The sequence below is a fragment of the Lynx rufus genome, unplaced genomic scaffold (assembly GCF_022079265.1).
Source record: "Lynx rufus isolate CCGP_SWC_20201006 ecotype Redwood Valley unplaced genomic scaffold, mLynRuf1.p SCAF_8, whole genome shotgun sequence".
In the NCBI taxonomy this organism is placed as follows: domain Eukaryota; kingdom Metazoa; phylum Chordata; class Mammalia; order Carnivora; family Felidae; genus Lynx; species Lynx rufus.
Window position 1 is genome coordinate 60,392,638 of NW_025814896.1, and position 27,158 is coordinate 60,419,795.

At 37.3% G+C, this 27,158-nt stretch overlaps 1 protein-coding gene across 3 annotated transcripts in view; it reads left to right on the forward strand.

The window, feature by feature from the left end:
- The window catches only part of AFF3 (ALF transcription elongation factor 3), a 576,751-nt gene that overhangs the window by 374,441 nt on the left and 175,152 nt on the right, over positions 1 to 27,158 (forward strand). For all 3 annotated transcript variants that reach the window (XM_047069771.1, XM_047069769.1, XM_047069770.1), the window contains 2 exons: positions 12,716 to 12,752; positions 23,968 to 24,019. In XM_047069771.1, the coding sequence (XP_046925727.1) occupies positions 12,716 to 12,752; positions 23,968 to 24,019 (89 nt within the window). The remainder of the gene's footprint in view (positions 1 to 12,715; positions 12,753 to 23,967; positions 24,020 to 27,158) is intronic.

Here is a 27,158-nt window from a genome sequence, read left to right on the forward strand (position 1 = left end):
AATTTTTTTTCATGTTTAAAACTTAAGGTACAGGGGCGCCTGGGTGGCGCAGTCGGTTAAGCGTCCGACTTCAGCCAGGTCACGATCTCACGGTCTGTGAGTTCAAGCCCCGCGTCAGGCTCTGGGCTGATGGCTCGGAGCCTGGAGCCTGTTTCCGATTCTGTGTCTCCCTCTCTCTCTGCCCCTCCCCCGTTCATGCTCTGTCTCTGTCTGTCCCAAAAATAAATAAAGACGTTGAAAAAAATTAAAAAAAAAAAACTTAAGGTACAATTCGCAAGTAGCAAATTTACTCTTTTTTAGTATCCTGCAGGTTTTGAGACCACCACACTCAAGGTACAGAAGCATTTCACGGCCACCCAAAACTCCACCTTGATACTCTCTAGTCAACACCTGCTGTACCCCAATCCCTAGCAATTGCTAATCTGTTTTCCAGAGTATATATGAATAGAACAAGTTTGAATTTAGTTGAAATTTATTCAGTATTTATTGAGATGTTCATAATTTTTTTCTTTAATCTGCTAATATGGAAAATTACATTAATAGATTCTCTAATTTTTTTAATCACCTGTATATTCCTATTATTAGCTTCCTTGACCATGGTGTATTGTTCATTTGATACACTCTTGGATTCAATATGCCAATATTTAATTTAGGAATGTTACTCCTGTGTTCATAAGTGATCTTGGTCTAGTTATCTTTTTGTGTATGTTTGTTCAGTTTTGACATCAGGAATATAACGGCCTTCTATAATGAATTCTTTAGCTTTCTACCTTTTTCTGTATTCTGGGACAGTTTAAATAACATGCCAGTTTCCCCTTCCTTAAAGGCGTGAAGTAACTCAACCGTAAGACATACTGTACATAATTTTCTTTTAAGAGTAGATCTTGAATTATATTTTCATTTTCTTGTATGCCTATTGGCTTTTTCAAATTTTCTACCTCTTCTTCGGTTAATCTTTCTTTGTTCCTTTTTTTTCCTCCTTTACGGTTTTCAAACATATACATAATATCCTGTGTTTCTAGTAATTGCCTTTTAATGTTTAATACATTAACCTATTTAAACTTATTTTTATCAACACCTACAATTAACTTATATCCATATTCTACCCCCAAATATAAAACAATTAGTTTTAGTTTGGTCTTCCGTCACCATCATTTCTCAGTTTGAGATTACCGTATTTCGAATTGTCATTATTAGAACCATTTTCCAGCATTACACCTTAACAATTATTTGTTAGCTCCTTAATTGGTCATTAATTGTCATTGTTTCTTGTGTCTCAAGTCTTTTTTTTTTTTTAACATTTGCTTATTGTTTTGCTAGAGTGTATTTTTTAGCAGGTTTTTAGTCCAGACTTGACCTAAAGTCTCTGATAGTCCTTTTCTGCACTTAGCTTCAATCCTTACACTTCTCCTCTTTGTTTGATCATTCCTTCAATAATATCGTCTAAGCCTCTTGCTTTAAATACTCTCCATGCCAAGCATATGACTTGTAAATTTATTTCTCTAGACCTTTCTCTGTGCCCCAAACTCCATACTTGTATTTGTACGAACTTACACATCTTCGCTTGGATACCTAACAAATAGCTTAAGCTTGATATATTAAAAACTGAGCTCTCAATCCCCCCCACAAACCTTTGATCCCAGTGCTTCTCAGTAAGTGATTTCTCCATTTTTGCAGCTGGCTCAAGCCAAAAACCTTAGAGTCATCTGTATTTGTTTTCTAAGACACCTGTAACAAAATACACAAAGTGAGCAGCTTAAAGTAAAAGAAATTTATTTCCTCAGAGTTCTGGAGGCTGGAAGTGTGAAATCAGGTGTCAACAGGGCCTTGCTCATTCTGAAGGTTCTAGGGAAGAATCCTTCCTTGCCTCTTCCCAGCTTCTGATGACTGTCAGAAGTCTGCCATATTCTTTGGCTTGTAGCTACATCACTTTCATTTCTGCCTCTACAGTCACATGGCTGTCTTCCCTCTCTGTGTGTCTATGTCTCAATCTCCCTTCTGTTATAAGGACTGCAGTCATTAGATTTAGGGCCCACCCTAATCTAGTGTGTCCTTGATTTTACCTGTGAGAACCCTATATCCACATGAAGTCAAATATACAGATTCTGAGTGGACATGAGCTATTCAGCTCAGTACACCATCCTTGACTCCTCTTTCTCTCGTACCACACATCCAACCCATAATTAAATCATGTCTACTCTACTTTGAAGATATATCTTGAATCTAAATCCTTCCCCTACCATCACAGCTACCTCCGGTCTACACTCTCTCACCTTTTGCATTAATTATTGCAATAACTCCCTAACAAGTCTTCCTGTTTCCATACTTGCTCTACCTACCACTTTGTTCTGAGCCATGATCACATCTAGTTTGGACTCTTACAATTCTCCAACCATTTACCCTAGCCTCTAATACACAGCCTATTCTCCACACAGTAGCCTCAACAATACTTTTTTGAGTCTTGCTTTTTAATCCATTCAGCCACTCTGTGTCTTTAGATTGGAGAATTTAATTCATTTACATTTGAAGTAAGTACTGATACTGTCATTTTGTTAATTGTTTCCTAGCTGTTTTTGTAGTTCCTTTCTGTTTTCTCCTTCTCTCGCTCTCTTCCTTTGTGGTGTGATGACTTTCTTTAGTGGTATGCTTGTATTCCTGTATCTTTTCTGTATTTACTATAGGTTTTTGCTTTATGATTATCATGAGGCTTACGTATAACAATTTATATCCATAACAGTCTATTTTAAATTGATAACAACTTAACTTTGATCACATTAAAGCTGAACATTTTTATTCTCTCCCTGCCATGTTTTAGTTTTGGTGTCACACTTCACATGTTTTTGTCTTGTGTATACCCTAACTAATTATTGTAATCATGGCTATTTTTACCACTTTTATCTTTTAACCATCATTCTACCTTTATAATAATTAATCCACTACCTTAACTATATATTTACTTTTCCAGTAAGATTTACTCTTTCAGATGTTTTCTTGTTATTAATTAGACCACTTCTTTTCAGTTTCATGATGTTCCTTCAGCATTATCTCTTGCAAGGCTGGTTAGTATGATGAACTCCTTTAGTTTTTCCTTGTCTAGAAAACTCTTGATCTCTCCTCTCCTTAAATTCTTAATGATAACTTTGCTGGGTCGAGTATTCTTGGTTAGAAGATTTTTTTCTTCCAGTACTTTACATATATCCTGCCACTCCCTTCTGACCTGAAGAGTTTGTGCTGAAACTCTTATGGGAGTTCCCTTGTGTATAACAAGTTGCTGCTCTTACTGCTTTTAATATTCTCTTTTTGTCTTTAATTTTTGACATTGTAATCATAATGTGCCTTGGTGTGGTTCTCTTTGGATTCATCTTTTTGGAACTCTCTGGTATTCCTGGATCTGGATTTCTGTTTCTTTCTCCAAGGTAGGGAAATTTTCAGCCATTATTTCTTCAAATAAGATTTTTGTCTGTTTCTCTTTTTCTCTTCCTTCTGGGAGCCCTGTAATGCAAATGTTAGTCTGTTGTCCTATATGTCCCTTAAACTATCTTATTTCATTCCTTTTTTTTCTCTTTTTGCTCCTTTGTTTGGTGAGTTCCATTGCCTTGTCTTTGAGTAGACTGGTCCTTTCTTACGTGTATTTTTCAGTTCATCATTGCATTCTTCACCTCTGTGACTTCTGTTTTGTACCTTCTTATATTTTACATCTCTTTGTTGAAATTCTCACTATGTTCATCCATTCTTCTCACCAGTTCAGTAAGCATTATTATGACCATTTCTTTGAACTTTTCATCAGGTAAATTATCTCTTTCATTAAGGTTTTTGTTTCCAAAGTTTTGCTTTCATTTGGAACACATTCCTCTCTCTCTTCATTTTGCTTGATTCTCTGCTGGTTTCTATATAGTAGGTCTGACAACCACTTCAGCCAGTCTTGAAGGAGTGGCCCCATGTAGCAAATGAACCTTTTTATTCAGCCCTGCCCAGATCTTGGTCATCTCTCAAACCTCTGTGCTTGTCCAAGAGCCTATTATATTTTTAACAGCCCCCAGTAGTTGAGGATGTACCAAAACATGTCAATGTCCCAAAGGAAAGGATCACAGCACCTAGATTCAAGCTGACTGCAAACCAGAGCCTCAGGCAGCAGCTTTTAAAGGATGCAAACTTATACAATCCTGAGGGACCACAGGCATAAGCACTGCTGACCCCCAGAGCCAGGCAATCTGGAAGTGTTCCCTGGGCAGCAAAAGCAAAAGTTTGGGCTCCAAGGGACTGTATTCTGGGAGATACCAGCAAGCTAGGGCAAGCCAGAAGGAGAATGCAAAGATGGTTTCCACAGCATATGTTCCTTGACAGCAGTTCCATAAGCCACTAAGATATGTGTCATTCCAAAAGCCTGCCTCTCAGTCTGGAGCTCCAAGACAAGCAAAGTGGCTTCCTTCACAGAAAGACTGGGGGCAAGAGGCTGTGCCTCAGTCTACTCTCTGTGCAGTGCCCTGGATGTGGTAGCCTGCTGAGAACCTTCCTCTGATTGCCACAGTCCTATGGGACCCAGGAACACAAGCTCCTCAGGCCACCAGATCCAGGTGATCAAGAGGCATCCTCGGGGCATCTGCTCTAAACACCAGTAACCAAACACACGTGAAGCTCCCCTCCAAGAGACATGGTATTCTAGAACACAGTGAGGATGAGTGCAAAGATAGCACCCACCCTCTGAAATAGCTGGAAAGGATTGCAGTCAGCTCCTAGATGCATGTTTAATTAGTAGCCTGCCCTGGAGGCCATAGCCATGATCATTAGCTACTAGGCCTCCTTCACAGAAAGACTGAGCTCCTAGGCCTGTTGCTTCTTGCTGTGTCCTTTGAACTCTTCTCCATTGGTTACAGTCTGTTGAACCTGTGAGTTTAAGCCCAACTGGCTACCCCAACCAGGCAATGTAGAGATGTGCCCTGGCAGCAGTCACAGAAATCAGGGCATCAGACAGGGATATGAGCTCCTCTCTGGGTGACATCTATTATTACAGTCCCCTGTGACCAGGATCAAGTTTTTTTTTTTTTTAGAGAAACTTATTCCATATATATCTGTGGACTCAGTGTGTCTGCAGGAGGAGATAAGGTCAAGATCTTCCTATGTCACCATCTTTAACCAGAACCTGCATGTCCCTCTTGCATTCAGAATTTCTCAGTAGCATTCTCCCACACAAAATACCATGCAAAATCCTTATAATTTTTGTATATAATCCTGCCAAAATAATAGCTTGACCCAAAGTACAATCAAATAAGCATTTTTATTACCTAAACATATCCATGGTTTAAGTACAATTTCTGGTGTAATTGAGCACACATACCAAGGCACATTTGGTTGTGACTTTTCCAAAAGAATTGTAGAAATTTGTTTTGTTGAATGTACATGGTTAAGTTTATTTTTTTTTAATTTTTTTTCAACGTTTTTATTTATTTTTGGGACAGAGAGAGACAGAGCATGAACGGGGGAGGGGCAGAGAGAGAGGGAGACACAGAATCGGAAACAGGCTCCAGGCTCCGAGCCATCAGCCCAGAGCCTGATGCGGGGCTCGAACTCACGGACCGCGAGATCGTGACCTGGCCGAAGTCGGACGCCCAACCGACTGCGCCACCCAGGCGCCCCCATGGTTAAGTTTAAGTAGTAATCTACTTCCTGTGGTAAAATTGAGCCCTTATCTCATTAGTACAAAAAAATTAACTTTTCAAGGTAGAAATTAAGTTATAAGAATCTTCTACCCAAAAAGATACTTATTAAATATCAGCTAGGGCACAGAATTTCAAATTTAAATTTTAAAATGTGTGTTATTTAGGGGTGCCTGGGTGGCTCAGTTGGTTAAACATCTGACTCTTGATTTCAGCTCAGGTCGTGATCTCATGGTCCATTAGATTGAGCCCTGTGCCAGGCTCCTGCTGGGCTTGGAGCCTGCTTAAGATTTTCTCTCTGCTCCTCTCACCCCCTGTGTGGGTGCTCGCTCACTCTCTCTCTCTCTCTCTCTCTCTCTCTCTCAAAACAAAACAAAACAAAAACTAATTGTGTGTCATTTAGGACTTTCATAGGACTTTGGTGGAGTTATGTTACCCTAGATCTTTTTGCCTTGCCCGAGAAAGAAAGAATAAGTCATTTTACAAAGTGTAAGAACATTGCATAATTTTAATAATACTTCTCTTTCAAAAAGCTTATGATAAGTACTATTAACTTATCTTGTACAGATGAAATAAGATTGGATTAGTGTCCTATTTCTGCTGTTAACAAATTACCACAAACTTAGTGACTTAAGACCACACAAATTTATGATCTTACAACTCTGGAAGTCAGAAGTCTGAGCTAAAATCAAGGTGTTGGTGGACTGCATTCCTTCTGAATGCTCTAAGCAAGACTTTGTTTTCTTGCCGTTCTCAGTTTCTACAAGCTGCCCCTGTGACTTAGCTCATCACCCTCATCATTCTGACCTCTGACTTCCTTGTCACGTCTCCTTCTCTGACTCTCTTTCCTCCTTCCCTCTATTATAAAGGCCCTTGTAATTATATTGGGTCTACTTAGATAACCCAGGATAATCTCCTATCTCAAAATTGTTAATTTAATCATATCTGTGAATTCCTTTTGTCATAAGCAGCAGCATATTCACAGGGTCCAGGAAATAGGATACAGACATCTTTGAAGGAGCCCACTGTGCCTACTACAAAGATTGTTGCTAATTTTCACACACACAGTGTATCTCTCTTAACCTGTATCTCAACTAATTAGCATTTTGACAACTGGGGCTTGCAGTTCATTAATTAGATTATTAATGTTTGAGATTATCACTATTGCTAGTGTGCAGGAACAAGAATTATTTATGGAATTTGAGGGGCAAAATCTCCAAAATGACTAATAAATAACAAAAGTAAGCCCTTATTAAGATTGAAAGGGTGATTTGACCTCACGAAGAAAATCTTTTTAACTGGGCATTGAGTAACCAGTACCACTAAATTAATTAGCTAAATACTTCCGAGAATTTCCCCAATTTGTCTGGGTGTTGAAGGACATAATGTATAGTAAAGTCCATTGATAATGAACTTGGATATATTTTTTCTGTTCTCTGAAGACTTAATTTGGTGTTATAGTTCCCTAGACAAAAATTACCAGACATGTTTGCTTCATTCTTTAAATCTCAAAAGTAATTGAAGTCGGTTAAAAAAACAAACAAACAAACAAAAAAAAAACGGTTTGCCATTATCAGGTATTTAAACCCAGGGAAAAAAAATTTAATTTGCCCTTTTCTCTTCATTTCTGTAGCAGTCTCCTAAATTTTGAAATGCAAGTAAAGGACTCAAAGTTGTAGAACCTTTTCCATTCTCAGAAGGCATATGTGAAAATTTTAATGATATTTCACAAACATCTGTGGCAATGGATGCTGACTTTGGTGGGTTCAAACATGGTCTGGAACTATTCTTACTGATCAGTGTGTAAAGCATTATACATAAGGATTCTAGAATCATCTTAGAAATGATAATCCTATTGCCCTTTTGTACCCTTGAAGGAGAATGAAGCCAGCAAGTATGAAGGAAAGGGCTTTAAAGTTCCAAAGTTCATTTTCTATGTCCCTCTTGTGGTTCCTAGCATGCTTTAAGGTTTACCACAACATGTTTGGACTAAAACTCCATATTTAGAGTTACCTTGAAACAAACATTTAAATTAATTATAAATTACATTATTTCAACTCTTCTGAGCTTTACTGAAAAGAATGAGAAGAAAGTGATAGGTGGGAGTGACGGGAGATCCCAAATCAGGTAATTCTTTTTCCTGTAGTGACTAGCTTTATGTGTGGGTCTGAAAATAAGAGAAGATATAGTTCTATTTCTTGCCTTTTATAATTCTAATGATTGATTGATAGACAAGCAAGGAGTGATATGAGTGGAGCAGTCCTCAAATGGTCCCCAAAAGCCATTTTTAAGTAGTATCTCACAGTATAAGGATCCTCCTTAAGCTACATGGCTTAAGAACTTCTGTGTTTTATTGATCTCAGGTAGATATTTTTTTTAGACTTTAAATTCCCTAAAATCAGGATTTGTTTTATAGTTGATGATGTCTTACAATTACTTGGCAGTCATTTTCTTTCATAGTAATACATGAGGGAATGTAGCCTCCTACAGTTTTGATGGCATGTTACATCTGATGAAATATAGTCTTTATTACAGTGCTTCATTGAAGGGCTGTCTCAGATACCAGGGTGCTTGGTTATTTCCATCTCCAGCAAAATGATTTATACGAACTTTACTTTCCAGATAAACACCACATGTAAAGAAGGTTTAGGATTCCCAATACCAAATGATACTTTAGATGTTGGGAATTAAGGACTCAGAGACAGAGAAGAATAAATTCCATCTGTAGATACCCTTGTAAGTAACCAGAAGAGGCTCTCCCCTTTGTGCAAGTGTCAGAATGATGCACACTTGATGAATGACACTGGCAAACCAGAAGCATTCAATTAACCTTAGCAATGTCCTGTTACAGGATTGCAGGCAACTTTTTTTTTAATACTTTACTCCTTTTCTGAATTTTCTTTAATGAATAGATATTACTTTTGTTTGTTTCTTTAAGTAAGTAAATGCTCCTTAATAAGATAAAGCCACCCTTGGGTCAAGACAATAATAATAGTAGCATTCTTTTGATGATATTTACTATCAAGTTGTACACTTCAAATATGTGCAATTTATGTCATGCAATTTGTACCTTAATAAAGCTGAGCTTGTCTTTTTTTTTTTTAAAGAGTCATAGTTGAAAAGATCATTTCTGTAGTGGCAGTATGACACAGTACAGTGAAAACATAAAGCAGATAAGTCCTTCTGAGATTCAGGAAGATTTCAAAGAGCACGTAACTCTTGAGCTTTTTTATTCTGAGCCTTGAAGAAAGAATGAAGTTTACCAAGCAGAAAACAGAAAATGGCAGGACATGCATCCCCAAGGACAAGGAAAGTCTGCAAAGGCTTGAAGCACTCTTGCAGAGCAGTCATGACATCCCTTTCAGCCCTAGGTTATAATATTTTGTATACACATCATCTCCACTACTAACTCACCAGACACCCAGGCCCTATAGGCAGGGATTTGGTGCACTCACTCTATAACTCTTAAGGTGCCTGACAGAACCTTGCAGCCCTTGTAGAGTGCTCCCAGAGGAGTCTAAAATAAAAATGCACAGATGGGGTTAGCAACTCCCTAAGCTACTAATGGAAAACTTAGTAAGAGCCTTTGAGAGAGAGGAGAGAGAGAGAGAAGGCCTTTGAGACAGAAGCTATAGGTGTATGGGTGTCTGGGTGTCTGGGTGGGGTGGCAGGAAGTATAACATGGGAAGGATATCAGTGCCTGGGCCTTTGGGAGGGAGGGGCTTTGTTTCCCTCTACTCTGAACCCAGTCTGGCTCTGGCTTAGTGAAGGATGAAGGATCTGTACACTCTGTGGTAGCCGCAGGGTTTTGCAGCTACCTACGCAGGGCAGGATTCCTTCAAGAAGCAGCAGCCACAGGCCCTGTTGTTGGCCAGCAGAGACCTAATCAAAATGAGGACAGTGTCCTTGGGACCTAATCTTGGGAGAAGGCTCATAAGGTAACTCACACCCTCCACCAGCCAACTGGCTACATGCTAGCCCAATGTCGGTGAGGATGACAATGGGACATCATTCGTACCCACAGAGTGCCATGGTCAAGAAACACTGGGATTAGAGCCAGTATTTTCAAGCTAGTATTTGTTGGTTCAGTGCACCACCCAGAAGACCTCAGTTACGAACATGACATTACATATTAGAACAAAGCCTTTATTTTATTGTGCATCTCCAGAAGTTTCCTTCTTTCCAGAAGGGCAGACTTTTATGGTGATTTTTTCTCACCAATTACTTTAATCATTTTCTACCTTTCTTCACTACCCACACAAAATAGAAACAATAATCATCATTAATTACACAAATGTTTTAGGTAAAATTCAAAGTTCATGATCTCTGAAATATATGCTCTTACAGTATGTAATTATAATTCAGGTTATCTGTGAGCTTACTTTTGGTTCTCTGCTCAGAGTCTATGGTCTGTAGTCATCATCTGAGGTTTAGGGTATCTAACGTGTACCCAGAAATAAAATGAGCTATTTCCCAAGAGTGTCAGTAAACAGTCTTACAAAAATTCCTACTTTTTCTTTTAAGAATAAACAATGCTGAAAACTATCTCAGTTACCATGTTTGTCTATTTGATGGTGAGTGAGTATTTACCTCTCTAGTACAAGACACCTTCAGTATGTCAAAATCTACCCATGGCTCAGAGGAGTCGATTACATAGAACTCAAAGTACTTTTCACATATCAAAGCTAACATTAATTTATGTTCAGATATAAACTCTAAATTAATTAGAAAAGATGGAGAACATACCAGTCCATTTGAAGGATTTAACTGTGGACATCTTCTTAGTACCAACTATCCAAAGTAGGGCCAAATCATTTATTTATGAGGATTATACTTTAGCCCATCAGTTCAGGACCAGCAGTGTATTTCATTTTAATGCACTGTTTCCAAAACCTGAATCTCAGGTTAAGAGTTGAGCTTCTTCTTTTTCTGCAGATGAATAGCTCATTATTACCAACATTGATATTAAAGCATCTGTGTGTGATTCAGTCAGCCTAGCAGAGTGGGAATCCCTTCCGCTCCTGACTTTCCCACCCAGCCCCCACCCAATAGTCTGGCTGGTTTTGTACTGTTCCAGTGGATTCCTTTTTAAAACATCACATGGGTTTGAATATGCAACAAGTCATATTAAAGGACATCTCCTGTCCCATGACAAACATATTCATGGAGCAAACTTCTAGTAAAATATTTTAAACTATATAATAGAAGTGAATTCCATTTCACTCAGTTTTTGTCCCATGCACTAAAATTATAAAGAAGTTCCACTGGATTTTATATGCTGTGCTTATTCTTTTACATTCCTACCATCTCAATTAATTCATTCTTTCGTAACTCTCCTTATATTTCATACTAAACGGGAATTTTGCAAGGAAGAAGGATGTGAATTCCCAAAACAAAATTTAGAATTCCACTTTAATGCAAATAAAATGAGATTCAATCACTATTTACCTAAACAGTAACTAAACTCAAAATACTATGGAGTACTGACTTTCCACCATTTCAGGTAAGTGGAAATCTGTAGTAATCTTTCCGTCCACCAATATGAGACTGATAACAATTGTTCAGTGGAGTGTCCCTGGGGGCCTGGATGCTGGCCTCATCTGCAGAAAGGTGATGAGAGTAGAGAATCAAAGGGAAGTGGGTTAGATTAAAAGTCAGCAATATAATAAATCCTAATAAATAAATCCTAGTAATATGAACTAAAACCATAAACCTCATGGAAGGAAACATATAGATAAATTTATGACTTTGGATTTGGCAGCAGATTCTCAGATATGACACCAAAAGCATGAACAATGACAACAAAAATTAAATAAACTGAACTTCATTAAAATTAAAAACTTCTGTACATTTTGTGATGGGGTGAGGGTGAGGAAGCATTTGTTATTAAACTGTTGGAGTTTTGGAACGAGTGAAAAAAAAAACTGTGCATTAAAGGACATTACCAATAAAGTGAAAAGACAGCTGACAGAATGGGAGGAAATATTTGTAAATCATATGTCTGATAAGAGTCTATTATCCAGAATATATAAAGAACTCTTTCAACTCAACAACAAAAAGGCAAACAACCCAGTTTAAAATGGGCAAAGTACTTAAATAGATATTTCTCCAAAGAAGATATAAGATGTCTAACAAAAACATGAAAATGTTAGGGAAATATATATATCAAAGCACACATACTAAGATTGCTATGATAAAGTTTCTAAAAATAAAAAGAAAATGACAAGTGTTGGTGAGGATGTGAAAAAACCAGAACCCTCATACATGGCTGGTAAAAATGAAAAATGATTCAGTCATTTTGAAAAACAGTTTGGTAGCTCCTCAAAAAGTTTCATATAGAATTACCATATGACCCTACAAATTCCATTTGTAGGTCTATACCCAAAAGGACTGAAAACAGGGACTGAAACAGCTACATACACATGTGTGTACATAGCACTATTCACAATAGCCAAAAGGTGAAAACAGCCCAAATATCCATTAATGGATGAATGGCTAAATGAACTGTTGTATATACATAGAATGGAATATTATTTGGCCATAAAGAGGAATGAAGTATTGGATGAATTGCCAAAACATTATGCTAAGTGAAAGAAGCCAGACACCAAAGGTCACATATTTTGTGATTCCACTCCCCAAAATATCCAAAATAGATAAATTTAGGATGCAGATTGGTGGTTGTCAGGGCCTGAGGGGAGCCGGGGGAATGAAGAGATACTGCCTAACTGGCAAGGAGTTTTATTTAGGAATGATGGAAATATTTTGCAACCAAATAGAGGTAATTGTGGCACACCATGTACCACTGAACTATTCACTTTAAGGTGGTTAATTTTGTTACATGAATTTCACCTCAATAAACAGAAGTCTACAACACAAAAGATAAATGGTTGTGAACTGTTTTACCAGAACTGCTTAGCCAGGACATTGAGATAAATGTTTCTCATTAGAGTAGAGATCATGATTAGAGATTAGGGTCTGGGTGACTAGTAGTAGACCTCATATTCAACTTAGATTTTGAAAGTCAAAATGAGAAAATTAATTGATATTTCTTGTTCTTTTAGGACTCTCAGCTTGTTTCCTCTGGACACAATAATCCAAGTAAGAAAGACTTCTCTCTACAGCTTCATATATGGAGGGTGGGAGATGGAGGGGGTGAGGAAGGGAAGGTGCATGCAATAGACTGTAGGTTGAGAAGGAATTTCACCAAAAAACCAAAATCAAGTCGGGGAAAAGAGGACCATTTGTTCAAGTACTGCCCAAATGGATAAGATTCAAGGTGATCTTGAGTGCTCCTCCATCTTTATTCAAGGGAAGGAGGTGCCAAACATAAAATGGTGAATTTCAAAGGAATGCTAGGAGGAAGGAACACTATGCTCCTATGGTTGGTCTCTGGTATATGAGGAGGGAAAAAAACCTTTAAAGACAACTAATGAGTTACCTAAATTGAAAAAAAATGAGTGGGCCAAGAGAACAAATTAGAAGACCTCAAGATAAATGACCTTAGAATGCATGAAGATATCATGCCCTCTTCCAGAGATAGGCAGGCTGCAGTATCTAAGAAGGAATTTTTTATTGAAACCAGTGTCCAATAAAACATACGGGCTTTATCGTCAAAGAGAGAATGTTATTGTTTCATGAAGTAGTGTTTTAGTTCTCTTCTTTGGCATGAAGTAATTGGTGTTAGTATCTTCTTGAGCATTAAAAATGCATAACCCGGGGCACCTGGGTGGCTCAGTTGGTTAAATGTCCGACTTCGGCTCAGGTCATGATCTCACGGTCTGTGAGTTCGAGCCCCACGTCGGGCTCTGTGCTGACAGCTCGGAGCCTGGAGCCTGCTTCGGATTCTGTGTCTCCCTCTCTTTCTGCCCCTCCCCCACTCACACTCTGTCTCTCTCTCTTTTTCTCAAAAATAAATAAAACATTAAAAAAAATTTTTTAATTAAAAAATTGTCCATGTCATGAAAGCACACTCACAAAGACTGGGCATTGTTAGTCTCAAAACCAGCCATTCAGCTAAGAGCACCCCTTGCCAATTACAAAGCTATGTTTGAACATGAAAATCACTCTGAGCTAGTAAATGCATCTTTGGAACTGAGGCTCACCCACTGAGCGTCTGTGAGACAGAAGGCTTGAGGAGAAAAGACATCCAGACAAATGTGTTAGGAAGCCCGGACTTTTAATGCACAGCTAGAGAAAGGTCAGGGAAGGGGAATGATGGCATAATGACACAAAGGCAATATCACTTAATTATCCCACCCTCTTTTGGGATTTGCTGTGAGCACAAGCACTGGTGAAGTAGCGAAAGGCCAAGGGACTTGAAATCTGAAGACTATAAATTCACTGGTAAGAAAAGAAATTAGAAGAAATGCCTGATTAAGTCCTTCATGAGATGTGCAGTATCAGCATCATATGCCTTATGAACATACTAAAAAACATGCTAGAGTATACAGAAGAGTTGCCATTACTTTCCTCACTGTTTCTTTCCATTTCAACTTAAACAGTTCAGAGTAAAGAGAACATAATCGATGAATGAATGTACTTTCTCTGAGCTTAGAGTTTTTGACATAAAGAACAAAGGAAATAGCTGTTGAGTCTTTTCTATGTTCCAGTGCCTTGAGGTGTTATTTCACTTAATCCTAACCATAGCCATATAAGGTAGGCGTTACCATCCCCATTTTACACATGATGAAAATGAGATTTTGAAGACAATAACTAACCCAGGATCACATGGCTAAATGAAAAATGACTGCCAGGATTTGTATTCCAGGATCTCTACCCCAAAGACAACAGACTGTATTTCACTACCTTGACCCCTGTCATTTCACAGTGGATTTGAATTCTTGTCCAAGAACTATATACTTTGACTTTGTATGCATCTGGCATATTTTTATGGCATGTCATAAATCCTCATGCTTATACTACAGTTTAGATTATGTAAAGCAGACCCCATCTTGTATGAAATGTGAAGTGACACCTGCCTTGTGTGGTATACTCTCTGGCATTTCGTTGTCTAGGTAAATTTGTGATTGACTTCCTCTTTTCTAGGGGTAGGGAGATTTTTTTTCCCCAAATAATCCCCCAAAAGCCAAGTACATCTATAAAAAGGTAATACCACTATTTAAAAATCTGAGCTTTTTCTTTTTTTTTTCTTTTTTTTAATTTTTTTTTAACGTTTATTTATTTTTGAGACAGAGAGAGACACAGCATGAACGCGGGAGGGTCAGAGAGAGGGAGACACAGAATCTAAAATAGGCTCCAGGCTCTGAGCTGTCAGCACAGAGCCCGACGCGGGGCTCGAACTCACGGACCGCGAGATCATGACCTGAGCCGAAGTCGGCCGCTTAACCGACTGAGCCACCCAGGCGCCCCAAAAATCCGAGCTTTTTCTATAGATTATGGCATATTTAAAACCAAAAATCCGAGCTTTTTCTATAGATTATGGCATATTTAAAACTTTAGGAGAGCTGATGCCACCAGTAGTTCCAGTGCTGTGTTTTATTTTTGGTTTGGAATCATTATTGTTTGGAATATTTCTGGAATTCTGACTCCAGTAAATAGGTAGAAAATAGAAAAAAAAAACAAACTGAACTTCAGAGACACCAAACACAAATATGTATGTGTGGATTGACGGACTAAGCATCACTACTTTAGGTCAGTGCTTTTTTCCTTTTTTTTTTAAGCTTTTTTTTTTTTTAATGTTTATTTTTGAGAGAGACAGAGAGAGAGAGAGAGAGAGGGACAGAGAGAGGGAGACCTAGTATCTGAAGCAGGGTCTAGGTTCTGAACTATCAGCACAGAGCCTGACATGGGGCTTGAATCCACGAACAGTGAGATCACGACCTGAACCGAAGTTGGACGCTTAACTGACTGAGCCACCCAGGCGCCCCAGGTCAATGCTTTTTTTCTTTTTGAAATTAGCAAAAGTATGTATGTCGATACTAAAGGGAAAGAGTGTGTGAATTAAACAGAAATTCTTTTAATCCAAATCTTTTAAAAGATGGATACTCTAGGGGCGCCTGGGTGGCTTGGTTGGTTAAGCATCCGACTTCGGGACTTCGGCTCAGGTCATGATCTCACGGTCCGTGAGTTCGAGCCCCGCATCAGGCTCTGTGCTGACCACTCAGAGCCTGCAGCCTGTTTCAGATTCTGTGTCTCCCTCTGTCTCTGCCCCTCCCCTGTTCATGCTCTGTCTCTCTCTGTCTCAAAAATAAATAAACATTGAAAAAAAAAATAAAAAAAAAAGATGGATACTCTAGTCATTTTGTTGAATTACTGATTAATTTAATATTATAAAATATAAGCTTTTTAAGCATTGAGAAACTTAAATATTAAAATAGATGATGTATGTCTGTGTTTTTTAAAAGTTATGAGAGTGTCCTGTTCAAGAGGAAGACTACGCATAAGCACCTCTTCCCCTTTCTTTAGAATCCCCATTTAGCTAACCAAAAGCTATAGTAATGGAAATAAATCCATAATAGCACTGAGAACACGAGGGGATGCAATCAACAAACCAGAAGTTCTGTTGAGTTTTTGGAAAACAGAAGCAGAAAGGACCATACTGTTTGATCATCCTGGCAGGGAAGATCATGACCCAGAAAAAGAAAGAAAGGAAAATGATGGAAAAAACAGGAACAAGTTCTAATAGTGGTGGAAACTATCCTAGGGAGCTCTAGGAGAGACTCCATACTGCCACTTATTCCCAAGAAAGAATAGATAGGCATGGATTGTGAGCAAGATAGGAAGACCTGGGTCATTCTTCTACCAATTACCTCAACCCCCATCCTAACTGTTTTCTTATACAGAGCATCCAGTCTGGTTTTTCTCCCCCAAAAATCCAAAAGACAAAAAAATTAGTTACATTTACTAAGAAAATGAAGAGCTGACCTGAAGTTCCACTTAACGACTGGAACTTTAATAAGAGAGAAGCAGAACAGATTCTGAAATGACACCAGACCTTAAAAATAGACATGTATGGTTGGCAAAAGAAGAGTCAAGTTTGCTGAAGATGGAAACAAAAAATACTAATACTCAGACTGAAGTACTTCCTACTTTTGTTGGAGTGTAGGGTTAGGGCTCCCAGCTTGCCTGAGGCCTCTCTTCTGAACCCTAAATAAAGCCTTTGAGTCACCAAACCCTATCCACTTACAAAGAGCTCTAAATCAGCCCTTCCCTCCAAGCCAAAGGAGTGTTAGGAAAAGAGATCAGTGTACCAGTAGAGGAAATTCACACCATTTACCTTCATTAACCAACCCATTTTCATTCAAAAATGTGACTATATAACCAAGGAGCATCAAAGAGAAGGAATGGCCCTAAGGGAATCAATATATTAATTCAAAGAACAGAAGAAAAAAATTGCAAGTATCATTACAGCCTTCAGAAAAAAATTGAAATTATTTGTATTAAATATAAAGGGAACAGAATGGCATGAAAAAGAAGTCATTAGAGAATAAACAAGCACTTGAGAATTTAAATATGGCCAATAAAACTTAAAAAATTAATATAAATACCTGAAGTCTGGAATCTAGAATGTAAGGTTGAAAACATTTTCTTTTTCTGGATATTAAGCAAAAGACAGAAGGAAATACAAAAGGAAGGTAAGATACATGGAAGATCAATCAGGGAGGAAAGGTCAAAATCCAACTAATAGGGATACCAGAAAGAGAAAAGAAAGAAAATGGAAAAGAAGAAAAAGAATAAAAATAGAATTCTAAAAGAAATGAAAAACTCACTATCAAAACAACTCATAAACAAGAAAACAAGAGACTATAAACAAAAGCAATGAAAAGCAGATGGCAGAGAATTAGACCGGCAAAGACTTGAGAGATTGGAATTACCAAGCCCAAAATACAAAACAAGAGTGCTTACTTTAATTTCTAGAAATAAAAGAGAAGATTGAAAATGTGGTAAAGAAAGAAAAGATTTGAAGACATACTAATCAGAACCTCTATAACTGAGAAAATAAAAATAGAAAATAAGAATTCCTTAGGCTTAACAGCAGACGATTGGACATCACTGAAGAAAAAAGTAATGAATTGCAAAATTGGACTTAAGCAATTATCTAGAATGCAGCCTAGAGAAATGGAAAATACAAAATGGAAGTTAAGAAACATGAGGGACAGGGGCACCCAGGTGATTCAGTTGGTTGAGTGTCTGACTTGGTTTTGGCTCAAGTCATGGCTCAAGTCATGATCCAAGGGTCGTGGGATTGAGCCACATGTCAGGCTCTGCACTGAGTGTGGAGCCTGCTTAAGATTCTCTCTCTTCCTTTGCCCCTGTCCCCAGCTCTTGCACTTTCTCTGTCCTCCCCCTTGCCCCTGCTGCCAAAAAAAAAAAAGTAAAAGAAAAGAACATAAGGGATAAAGTGAGAGGTCTAATGTATATTCAACTAGAATTCCAGAAGGAGCTAAGGGAACAGAGTAAATATTAAAGGAGAAAGCGGCTGAAAATTTTCCAGAATTGAAAGACACTACCACACAGATTGAAAGAACTCAATGAATATTAAACAGGATAAATAAAAAGAGGTCCACACTAGACACATTATAGTTAAACTGAAAATCACAAAGATAAAAAAAATCTTAAAATACCCTTTAATATCTTCAGAAAAGCAACAATTAGACTTCCAGTTGACTTCTCAATTGTAGCAATAGGATCCAGCAGACAGCAAATTTATAACTTCACTTTTGTGTATGTGGAAAACGACAGTTGATTCTCAAATGTATGTGATATAACAAAGGGCTAAGAATAGCTCAGACACTCCTGAAGAAGAACAAGGTTGGAGTCTGGCCTTACTAGTATTAGAAGTAAGTACATATTTTTTAGCTAAGTAATGAAGATAGTAATAGACAAATTGATCAGTGAAACAGAAGACCCAGAAACAGATCCACAAATGTGTGAAAACTAGATTTATTACAGAGCTGATAATGTAGACCAATGGAGAAAGAATGGGCTTCTTAATAAATAGTACCAGAATAATTGATTATCTATAGGGATAAAAAATGAAATTAATATACCACACCATATACAAAAACTTTTCCAGGTATTTTTTAAAGACCTGAATGTTAATATTAAAATTCTATACTTTCAAAAGATAATATAGAACATCTTTATGATATATTTATTAAAATAAAAAAGATATCAAATAAAGGAAAATGTTGATAAATTCATGTACATTAATATTGAGAACTTATAATCATCCAAAGATACCAGAAAAGGAGTAAAAAGACTCCCACTGGGAGAAATTATTTAAGGAGAGTCTCTGTGTGTGCATGTATATATGTGACAGGAGATTTGTATCAAGAAAATAGTTATTTTCTTCTATGAATTAAAAAAAAGAATACTACAAAAAATTTTAAGGGTTTAAAGAGAATGTCACAGAGAGCAAGCACAACATATCTCCTCATTGGTACTCAGATATGCAAACACCACAATGAAATTACATGTTACATTATTATGTTAGAAAAACCTTTTAAATCTTAACTATAAGTTAATTTGGAAACCAGTTTAAGATTCTCCAGTAAAGTTAAGAATATATAAGCCCCACGTCTCAGAACTCCTAACACATGCACAAAGAAGGAGGTTCATGAATGTGTGTAATGACATCATTCTAATGAAGAAAACTTAAATGTCCATCAAGAGTCAAATGAGTAAGGAAATGATGGTAGATTCTTATAAGGGGTTGCTGCACCACAGTGAGAATGATCAACACTACAATACATCATGATGGCTGACTCTCAAAATCATAATGTTGAGTGACAGAAGGAAGTCTCAGAAGAATGCATACAGTGTGATTCCATTTATATAAAATTTAAAATCAGAAAAAACTGAAGAATATTTTATTTGCTAATGAATACATGGATGGTAAAAGCTATTAAGAAAAGAAAAGGAATGATTAACACAAGATTCCATTTCCAGATAGCTGGTGGGGATGGCAGAAATAGGAGGTTTCTGGGTTATTTCTTGGTAATACCCACTTCCTGGCCTGGAAGATGTTTTCAAAGTTAACTCATTTTAATTTTTTAAAACTTCATGTGCACACTTTCATATACATATACATTTTATGTACATTAAATGCATAGTCTATTGAACATTTTTTAAGGAAAAGTATAGCCTTTACTTGAGACAGATTAACACGTGGCATGATGAAATGTAAGAATGGGAATACATTTGACTGAAATGCCAGGAACACTTGCCTTCATTTGGGTTTATGACATTCCTTTCTGTACACATCCAGTCTTACTTCTTGGTTCTTTAGTGACTAATATTTAATCATTATAATATTATAAATCCTATTATTCATTGGTTTGTAATTTTTCTAATTGGCCTATAGGCAATTCCAAAAATTAAATTATTAATTAAATTAATATTAATGAGGGTGACTCATTAATAATTACTGAACAGAATATAAATATTTTAAATCTTGGCTATGTAGAAGGAAACGTATAGCTGTGCAGAGTTGTGTACAGTGGAGAGAGGGAAGGCAGGAGGGAAGAATAGATGAATGAATTTCCACATTTCACATAGTATACAGGAAAAGATACTGTCAATAGTTGATTAATCAAGAAATAGAAGGTTAAACTTAAGGTTATAAATACCCAGTAGAGGCACTAAAAGTAATAATAGACTAGTAAGAATTGTAAGCAGAGATGGTAGTATATTAAGTACCTTAAGTCTCATCTTTGATAACAGAAATCGTTACACAGTCTAAAGTCATTACATCTAGAAACAAGTATATCACTGAGCATAGTGGTTGAAGGGCTAACATAACTAAAAACAAAAGCTAGCAAAGTCAACACTGCAAACATGGATTCCTTTCATTATAAAGAAAAGTCATAGGGGTGCCTGGGTGGCTCAGGTCCTGATCTCATGGTTCTTGGGTTGGAGCCCCATGTCAGACTCTGCACTACCAGCCTGGAGATTCGTGGGATTCTTGCTCTCTCCTCTCTCTCTGCCCCTCCCCTGCTCGCGCTTTCTCCCTCTCTCTCAAAATAAATAAAATAAACTTAAAAAAAAAAAAAGAAAAGTTATAGTATAGCAACTTCCCTCTGCAGCAGAATACAGCTTAACGCAGGTGTATTTTTATTCCCTTTCAACAGTCTGTAGTCCACCTTGTAGCACTGTTGATGGAGAGTACATACTCCAGGAGTGCAGTCATGTTCTGTGTTTAAAGAGCATGAATTAGGTATTATTTATCTTTATGCTTGCTAGAGTGCCCAGCGTTTAAGTCCTCAGTGCATTTATTGGATTAAAGTGTAGCTACTGTCATTTTTTTTTAAGTGGCCTATTGGGGCCATCAAGCTGTTTCATACCTCAAACTGTATATTCATCTCAGTGGTGAGTGTACCTTTCTCCTCTTCCTCCACTACTGTGACAGGGATTCTGTATTTATGACAGGTCATGAGACAGAAGACCTATATGAAGCATGTAGTATATGTTTAAGTACTGTGGAAGGCTCAAGTAGACAAATATGGAGCATCAAACTGAAAGTATGCATATAATATACGTATATACATACCTATGCATTTACATGTGTATGTAGATATATATATCCTATGGCTCATTTTTTGTGCCCTCTTCCTCTCTGTAATTATATTTCCACATGCAAAATAACCACACTGCTCCTGAGCCGTTCTTTTATGTCCAGTTTCTTAATGATCAATACAGAGACCAGTGTGGTATCTATCATGAAAACAGCTGAAATAACCAGGGTGACCCCAAAAAGTCTTCTTTGGTGGCTGCAGGGAAACATCTGAGCATCCAACTAAGAATTTTTTTGTCAAGAGTTTTCTAGTATACATTTATTATTTTCCCTTGGGTCCTGAAAAAGAGACTATGATTCTTAATGGCTTATGTACTTAAACATTTCAAGTTAACTTCAGAAATTGCATCACCTAAAATTTCAAGATGTTGAGAATTTTGTGTCTTATTCTTTGTGAATGACAAACACAGCTTTAATCCCTGTCTCCATTCTGAGCTTACTTTTCCCCCAGAAAGATTAATTCATTATCAGCACCAAAGTCAGAGAACACTCTCTCTAGGACCATCTGTAAATGCCCTGTTTGGCCCCATTGTGTCCTTCCTATTCTGTTTTTCCCTGTTGCCACAACATAAGTGCTGCTAAGAGCAGAGATCATCAGCTGCAGCTTTGTCCCTGAGCTGATCCAGCCCACAATTCCTGCAGCCCCCAGATCCCATGTGCACTAAGGCCTGTACCCTATCAGCCTGCAGTTTATCTGACAGCATTGTTGCTCAAGGTAAAACATACTTATTCAAACATCCAAATAATTGTCTCTGTTTATATTATTGATTTTCTGGGTTTTTGACAGAAGTTGTCTGGCAATGTTTACTATTGCCTGCTGCTCCTGAACCTGCTGTTTTACATTCTTGATTAAGATTTTATGTGGGGTTATTACCAGTGGCTATAAACTCAGGAAAGTAACCAATTTTCCCAAATTAAAGGGGAAAATATATCAATATGTTTCAGAAATTAAACCTCCATTTTGTTTTGTTTTACATAATGCAGGTGTTACAGCTCCTATTTTGGCATTCTAGCAGGAGGCATGGTTACTTAGTGGAAAAGTGATCCTGGAAAGAACTAAATTAGGTTATTTTCCAGCACTAGAACCAGTTGATGAGGACTTACATGTCTCCTATATAAGTACACCACAGACTGGCCTGGAAGACAAAAATATAGTATCAAACTATGAGCTTGAAAGCAAGTTTGTTTATTTGCTGCCTCTACTTTTATTTCAAAATGGATTCCTTTGTACTGGGGCTTTGTCTAATCAGTGTTTGTTATCAAGGCACCTAAATCAATTTTGTGGCTTTTTAACAAAGTGACTGTCCCTCATGGTTTTTCTGGCACTGTGTAGACGTATTAACAGAGTTATATCTGAGATAAATGTGTGAACTATATATGTAACGGTGCCTTTTTTCCCTCACAACTCTTTAATTTTCTATTTAAAAAAGGAGAAATTGTAAAGTTTCCTTTTTTTAAGTTTATTTTGAGAGAGAGAGAAAACCGGTGGGCGGGGTGGGGGGGTGGGGGGGTTGCGGGACAGAGAATGGACAGAGGATCCAAAGCAGGCTCTGTGCTGATGGTACAGAGCCCAACACAGGGCTTGAACTCATGAACCGTGAGATCATGACTTGAGCCAAAGTGAGACACCTAGCTGACTGAGCCACCCAGGATCCCCTGTAAAATTTACTTTTGAGTTCAGTTTGGGTGATATCTTTGGAATGTGTTCATCATGAAAATAAGTTAAACATAATTACATCATGTTAATCATGGAATCATTCCTGAGACTAGGTGACCACAAGCTAATGTCACCTGCTGACAAGGGAGGCTCATCTAGTGCCATTGGCCTGAGGTTCTACAAGATGTTTAGGCCTGACTTGAAAGGGCAAAGCAAAAGCAAGTGGCCGCCATCAAGCCCATTTCTTACAACCCACAACCTTTTCTAGGCTTTACTCAGCTGTTAGCACCACACAATCATCATAACTCTAGCCGACTCACACTTGCAAGTCATGACCCTCCCCCTTCCTTCCCCTAGCCTCAAGGAAATAAAAAGAAGCACCTTACAAAATAAGGAAGCATGGTTCAAACCCTCAATGGCCAAGGATCGAAGAATTATGTCTATTGCTAGAAGAATTTGCCATTTAAAACTACTAAAAGTGAACTGGTTCCAGACTCCCTTAATTAAAGCCTATTAAGTGTTTGATGACCACAAACCACAGAAACATTTCTTTAGCTAGACTTTCAAATGGTCTGGAAGGATTTCTGGTTTATACCTTATTCTGCATTAATTCAGGGGTCCCGAAAAGCTGCTGCCAGGACTTTCCGTGGGTATACATCTTGGGGATCTTGTAATCTATCAGTGTTCTGTACGGTTCTCTCCTCCACCTTCTTATGGAACCTGACCTGCTTGTATTAGTAAAAGGGATCAAAGGTCAAAATGCCTTGCATGTTAGAATGCTAATGGAGTTTATTTCCTTAAATTGTCTGTAAAATGCAATGGAAGGAAACAGGTTCCATCTGTAAGATGTTCATCTTTTGGCAGGGTCTCCACTCTGAACCTCTGGTTGTTTGCAAACAGCTCCTAGTACCTACTCACAGATCCATGCCTGGGCAATTGTAATACATAGAAGAAATTACTTGACAATCCGGTTCTCAGACAATAAAAAGATGTTTTAAAAGCCTCCTGCTGCACATTTTGAAAGATTTTTAATAGGAGCATTGAAATATATTTAATCTCTCTTAAATCTTAAAGACCGTAACACTCACATGTTGACATTTTTTGTCTGCTTCCTTTTTAAGAGAAAGGTGATGCTGAGCCAGAGAGTCCTGACAATGGCACATCAAATACATCGTAAGTCTCTTTCCTGTTTCTATCCAGATAATATGTCTGTAGTGTGAAACAGTGCAAATATCACATAAGAGTAATAATAATAATGGAAGGAAGCCTGTGGTTCTCTTTCTCATGATGATGTCTTTCAATGCTTTTGGGTACGGACACATTTTGAGGTCTTTCTTATGCTTTAGCACAGTAAGAGTAATCTTAAAAATGTAAATACTCCTCCTGATAAAATAGAAATGTAGTAAGATTTCAGGGTGTGTGTCATTGGGGAGAAAGGAGACAAACCCTTTAGAATTTGGCTGGAGATTTTCAGCCCTGTCCTAAATAACTGTGTGACTTTTCACATATACTGGGAGGTATTCTGTCGTACACACGATGAAGTACCAATGTCATTTTAAAAGCCTGCCATCTCCAACCTCACCTTGGAATTGTGTGAAAAATACGATGATGAATATCTCTGGAATCTCAAATTTGTCATGTTTTTGAATTTACAAACGCAATTTTAAAAACATAAGAAAAGGCACTTAGAAAGCATGTGTTCCTCACTCTCTATTTTTTGTCTTTTTCCTCTCAGTACTCAAAGAATCCAAATGTATTTTTAATGATTAATTTGATACCAACTTTATTTCCCAAAGTTTAAATAAAATAATTCACGAGCTAGCAAATTACTTTAGCTTCACAGGAATCAGTCACAGGTTGGCTCCTTAAGAATCTTTATTTTTATTACTCTGAGGGGCAAGATAAGTTTTCTTATTATGAGATAGCTTTGTGAATTTATCTATGTGTGAGCCAGTGCTCATATTGCTCAGCATCTAAAATGCTATTCATTAGATACCACACCTCGTGATACAATATTATTGAATGTCTTATTTTGTCCAAAATCTGTTTCTCATTCTAGGAAGATCCTTTGGTGTGTATCAGAGGGCTATATATTTCACAAAGGATATAATTACATGTTTGTCTTTCTTAAAATATTGTCCTAAAAATTCTAAATAGTTCTACTGTCATGATTTCTGATGATACAATGAATGTGACTAGTCTTAAGTGGTTCAAATAGTACTAATTTTTAAATTTTTGTGCTGCAAAATATAATGGGAAAAGGGTTTTAATGCCATCTGGAGGCATTCTAGAGAACTGAAAAGGGTAGAATCATTTCAAAATTTGGTTCTTTTGAGTAACATTTGAAACTGGATAAGAATCAATATACTAGACTATAAGCTGTTTGGGAATAAGTTCTATAATTTTATAAAAATGCGTATTATTGTAGAAACAACAATTTTTCAAATTCTCATTAACAAAATTGTTTTAAAAACAAAGGAACATATAAAGTATGTTGAAGAACTGCCAACATCCCACATTTAATTTTACAAATTTTAAAATCACATTTAATACACATCCTAGTTTTGTTAATGCAGTTTGATGTGCCATTAGTTCTTCTTCTCTTATGCTTTCTAAAAAGCCTATTCTCTAAAAAAAATTGGTTTCCTTATGTTAGTTTCTTATTAAAATAAATATGTTGTTTGAGGAATTCTTTTAAACCCTCTGGAGATGCCAGAATGGTAAAAACTTGAAGTATCATCCCACATTCATCATCTACCTCACATCTGCCTCTTGAACTAGAAGTAGCAAAATAAAGTCTTAGGTTGAAAGGGTTTTTCTTTAAAAAGTGGAGAATTCTGAACTTGAACCCTCTAACTAGTTCTCTCATAATTTGGCAAGAGGAAGAACATATTATGAACAAAGAGCAATGACTCAGGATGCCTGAGATTTGTGTAGCATTTTATATTTTCTGTGCAGTACCTTATTTGAGCTTTACTTAGGTAGACGGGTAGGGCAGGAGCAATATCCTTATTTTATAATACAAGGAATCTAGGATCAGGAAAGTCACTTGAATTAAGTTAAAAAAAATTAAGACACAGATCAGTTATTTTGCTTTTTTGCCCATTTACCAAACTGAGGGGTGAGTAGATCAAAGGAGACAAAGGAAAGCCTTGAGTCAGAATCAAGTTGAAAAACTGTGATCAGATTATTTGTTAAGTGGTAAGTGTATTAGTTTGCTAAGGCTGCCATAACACAGTACCGCAAACTGGACTCCTTGAACAACAGAAATTTGTTGTCTCATAGTTCTGCAGGCTGGAAGTCTAAGATCAGTCAGTAGGATTGGTTTCTTCTGTGAAGGAGGGATCTGCTGTCCCAGCCTTTGTTTTACAGATGGCCATATTCCCCCTGTGTTTCTTCACATAATCTTCCTTCTGTGTATGTCTCTGATCCAAATTTCTCCTTTTTATAAAAATACCAGTTATATTGGATTAGGGCCCACCCTAATGGTTTTGTGTTTACTTTATTACCCCATAAAGACCCTGTCTCCATATAAGGTTACACTATGAAGTATTGGAGTCCAGGACTTCAACATAAGAATTTTGTGGGGAAACAGTCCAACCCATAACATTAAGGCTCAGAACAACCAGAAGGATACAGAAGTCAGGTCAGGAGAATGGGGAATGTATAGATGCCAGGATATTAAGTAAGGTGTAAGAACCCAAGTAAAACAGACCAGCAGTGATGAATTCCTTTGTTGCTGAAGGGGTGAAGAAGCAAAGCAAAGAAAAGTGTAGATCACGTACACACAAAAACATGGGGAAAGATACCTCTTTAACATCCGTGGTTTAATGGGACAAAGTCAGCTTCAGTAATGCTTATAACATTCATCTGTCTGTATAATTCAGTGACCCTGTAATGAAGCTATTATATGAGTTTAAATTATAGCATTTAATTGGGAGTGTCCCCACAGGGAGCTCATTTCCTAAAGAAGCATCTTTCCTCCTCAGCCTCTTTTAAAGCAAGAGATCAGCATTATTTACAATGGCCAAGACATGGAAACAAACCAAGTGATCACTAATGGATGAACTGATAAAGAAAATGTGATGTACATACACACACACACACATATACACACACAATAGAATATTATTTGACCATAAAAAATGAAGGAAATCCTGCCATTTTCAACAACAGGGATGGACCTTGAAGGCATTACACCAAGCGAAATAAGTCAGACAAAGACAAACGCCATATGATCTCAGTATATATGCGGAATCCTAAAAAAAAAAAAAAAAACAGATTTGTGGTTGCCAGAGATAGGAACCAGGGG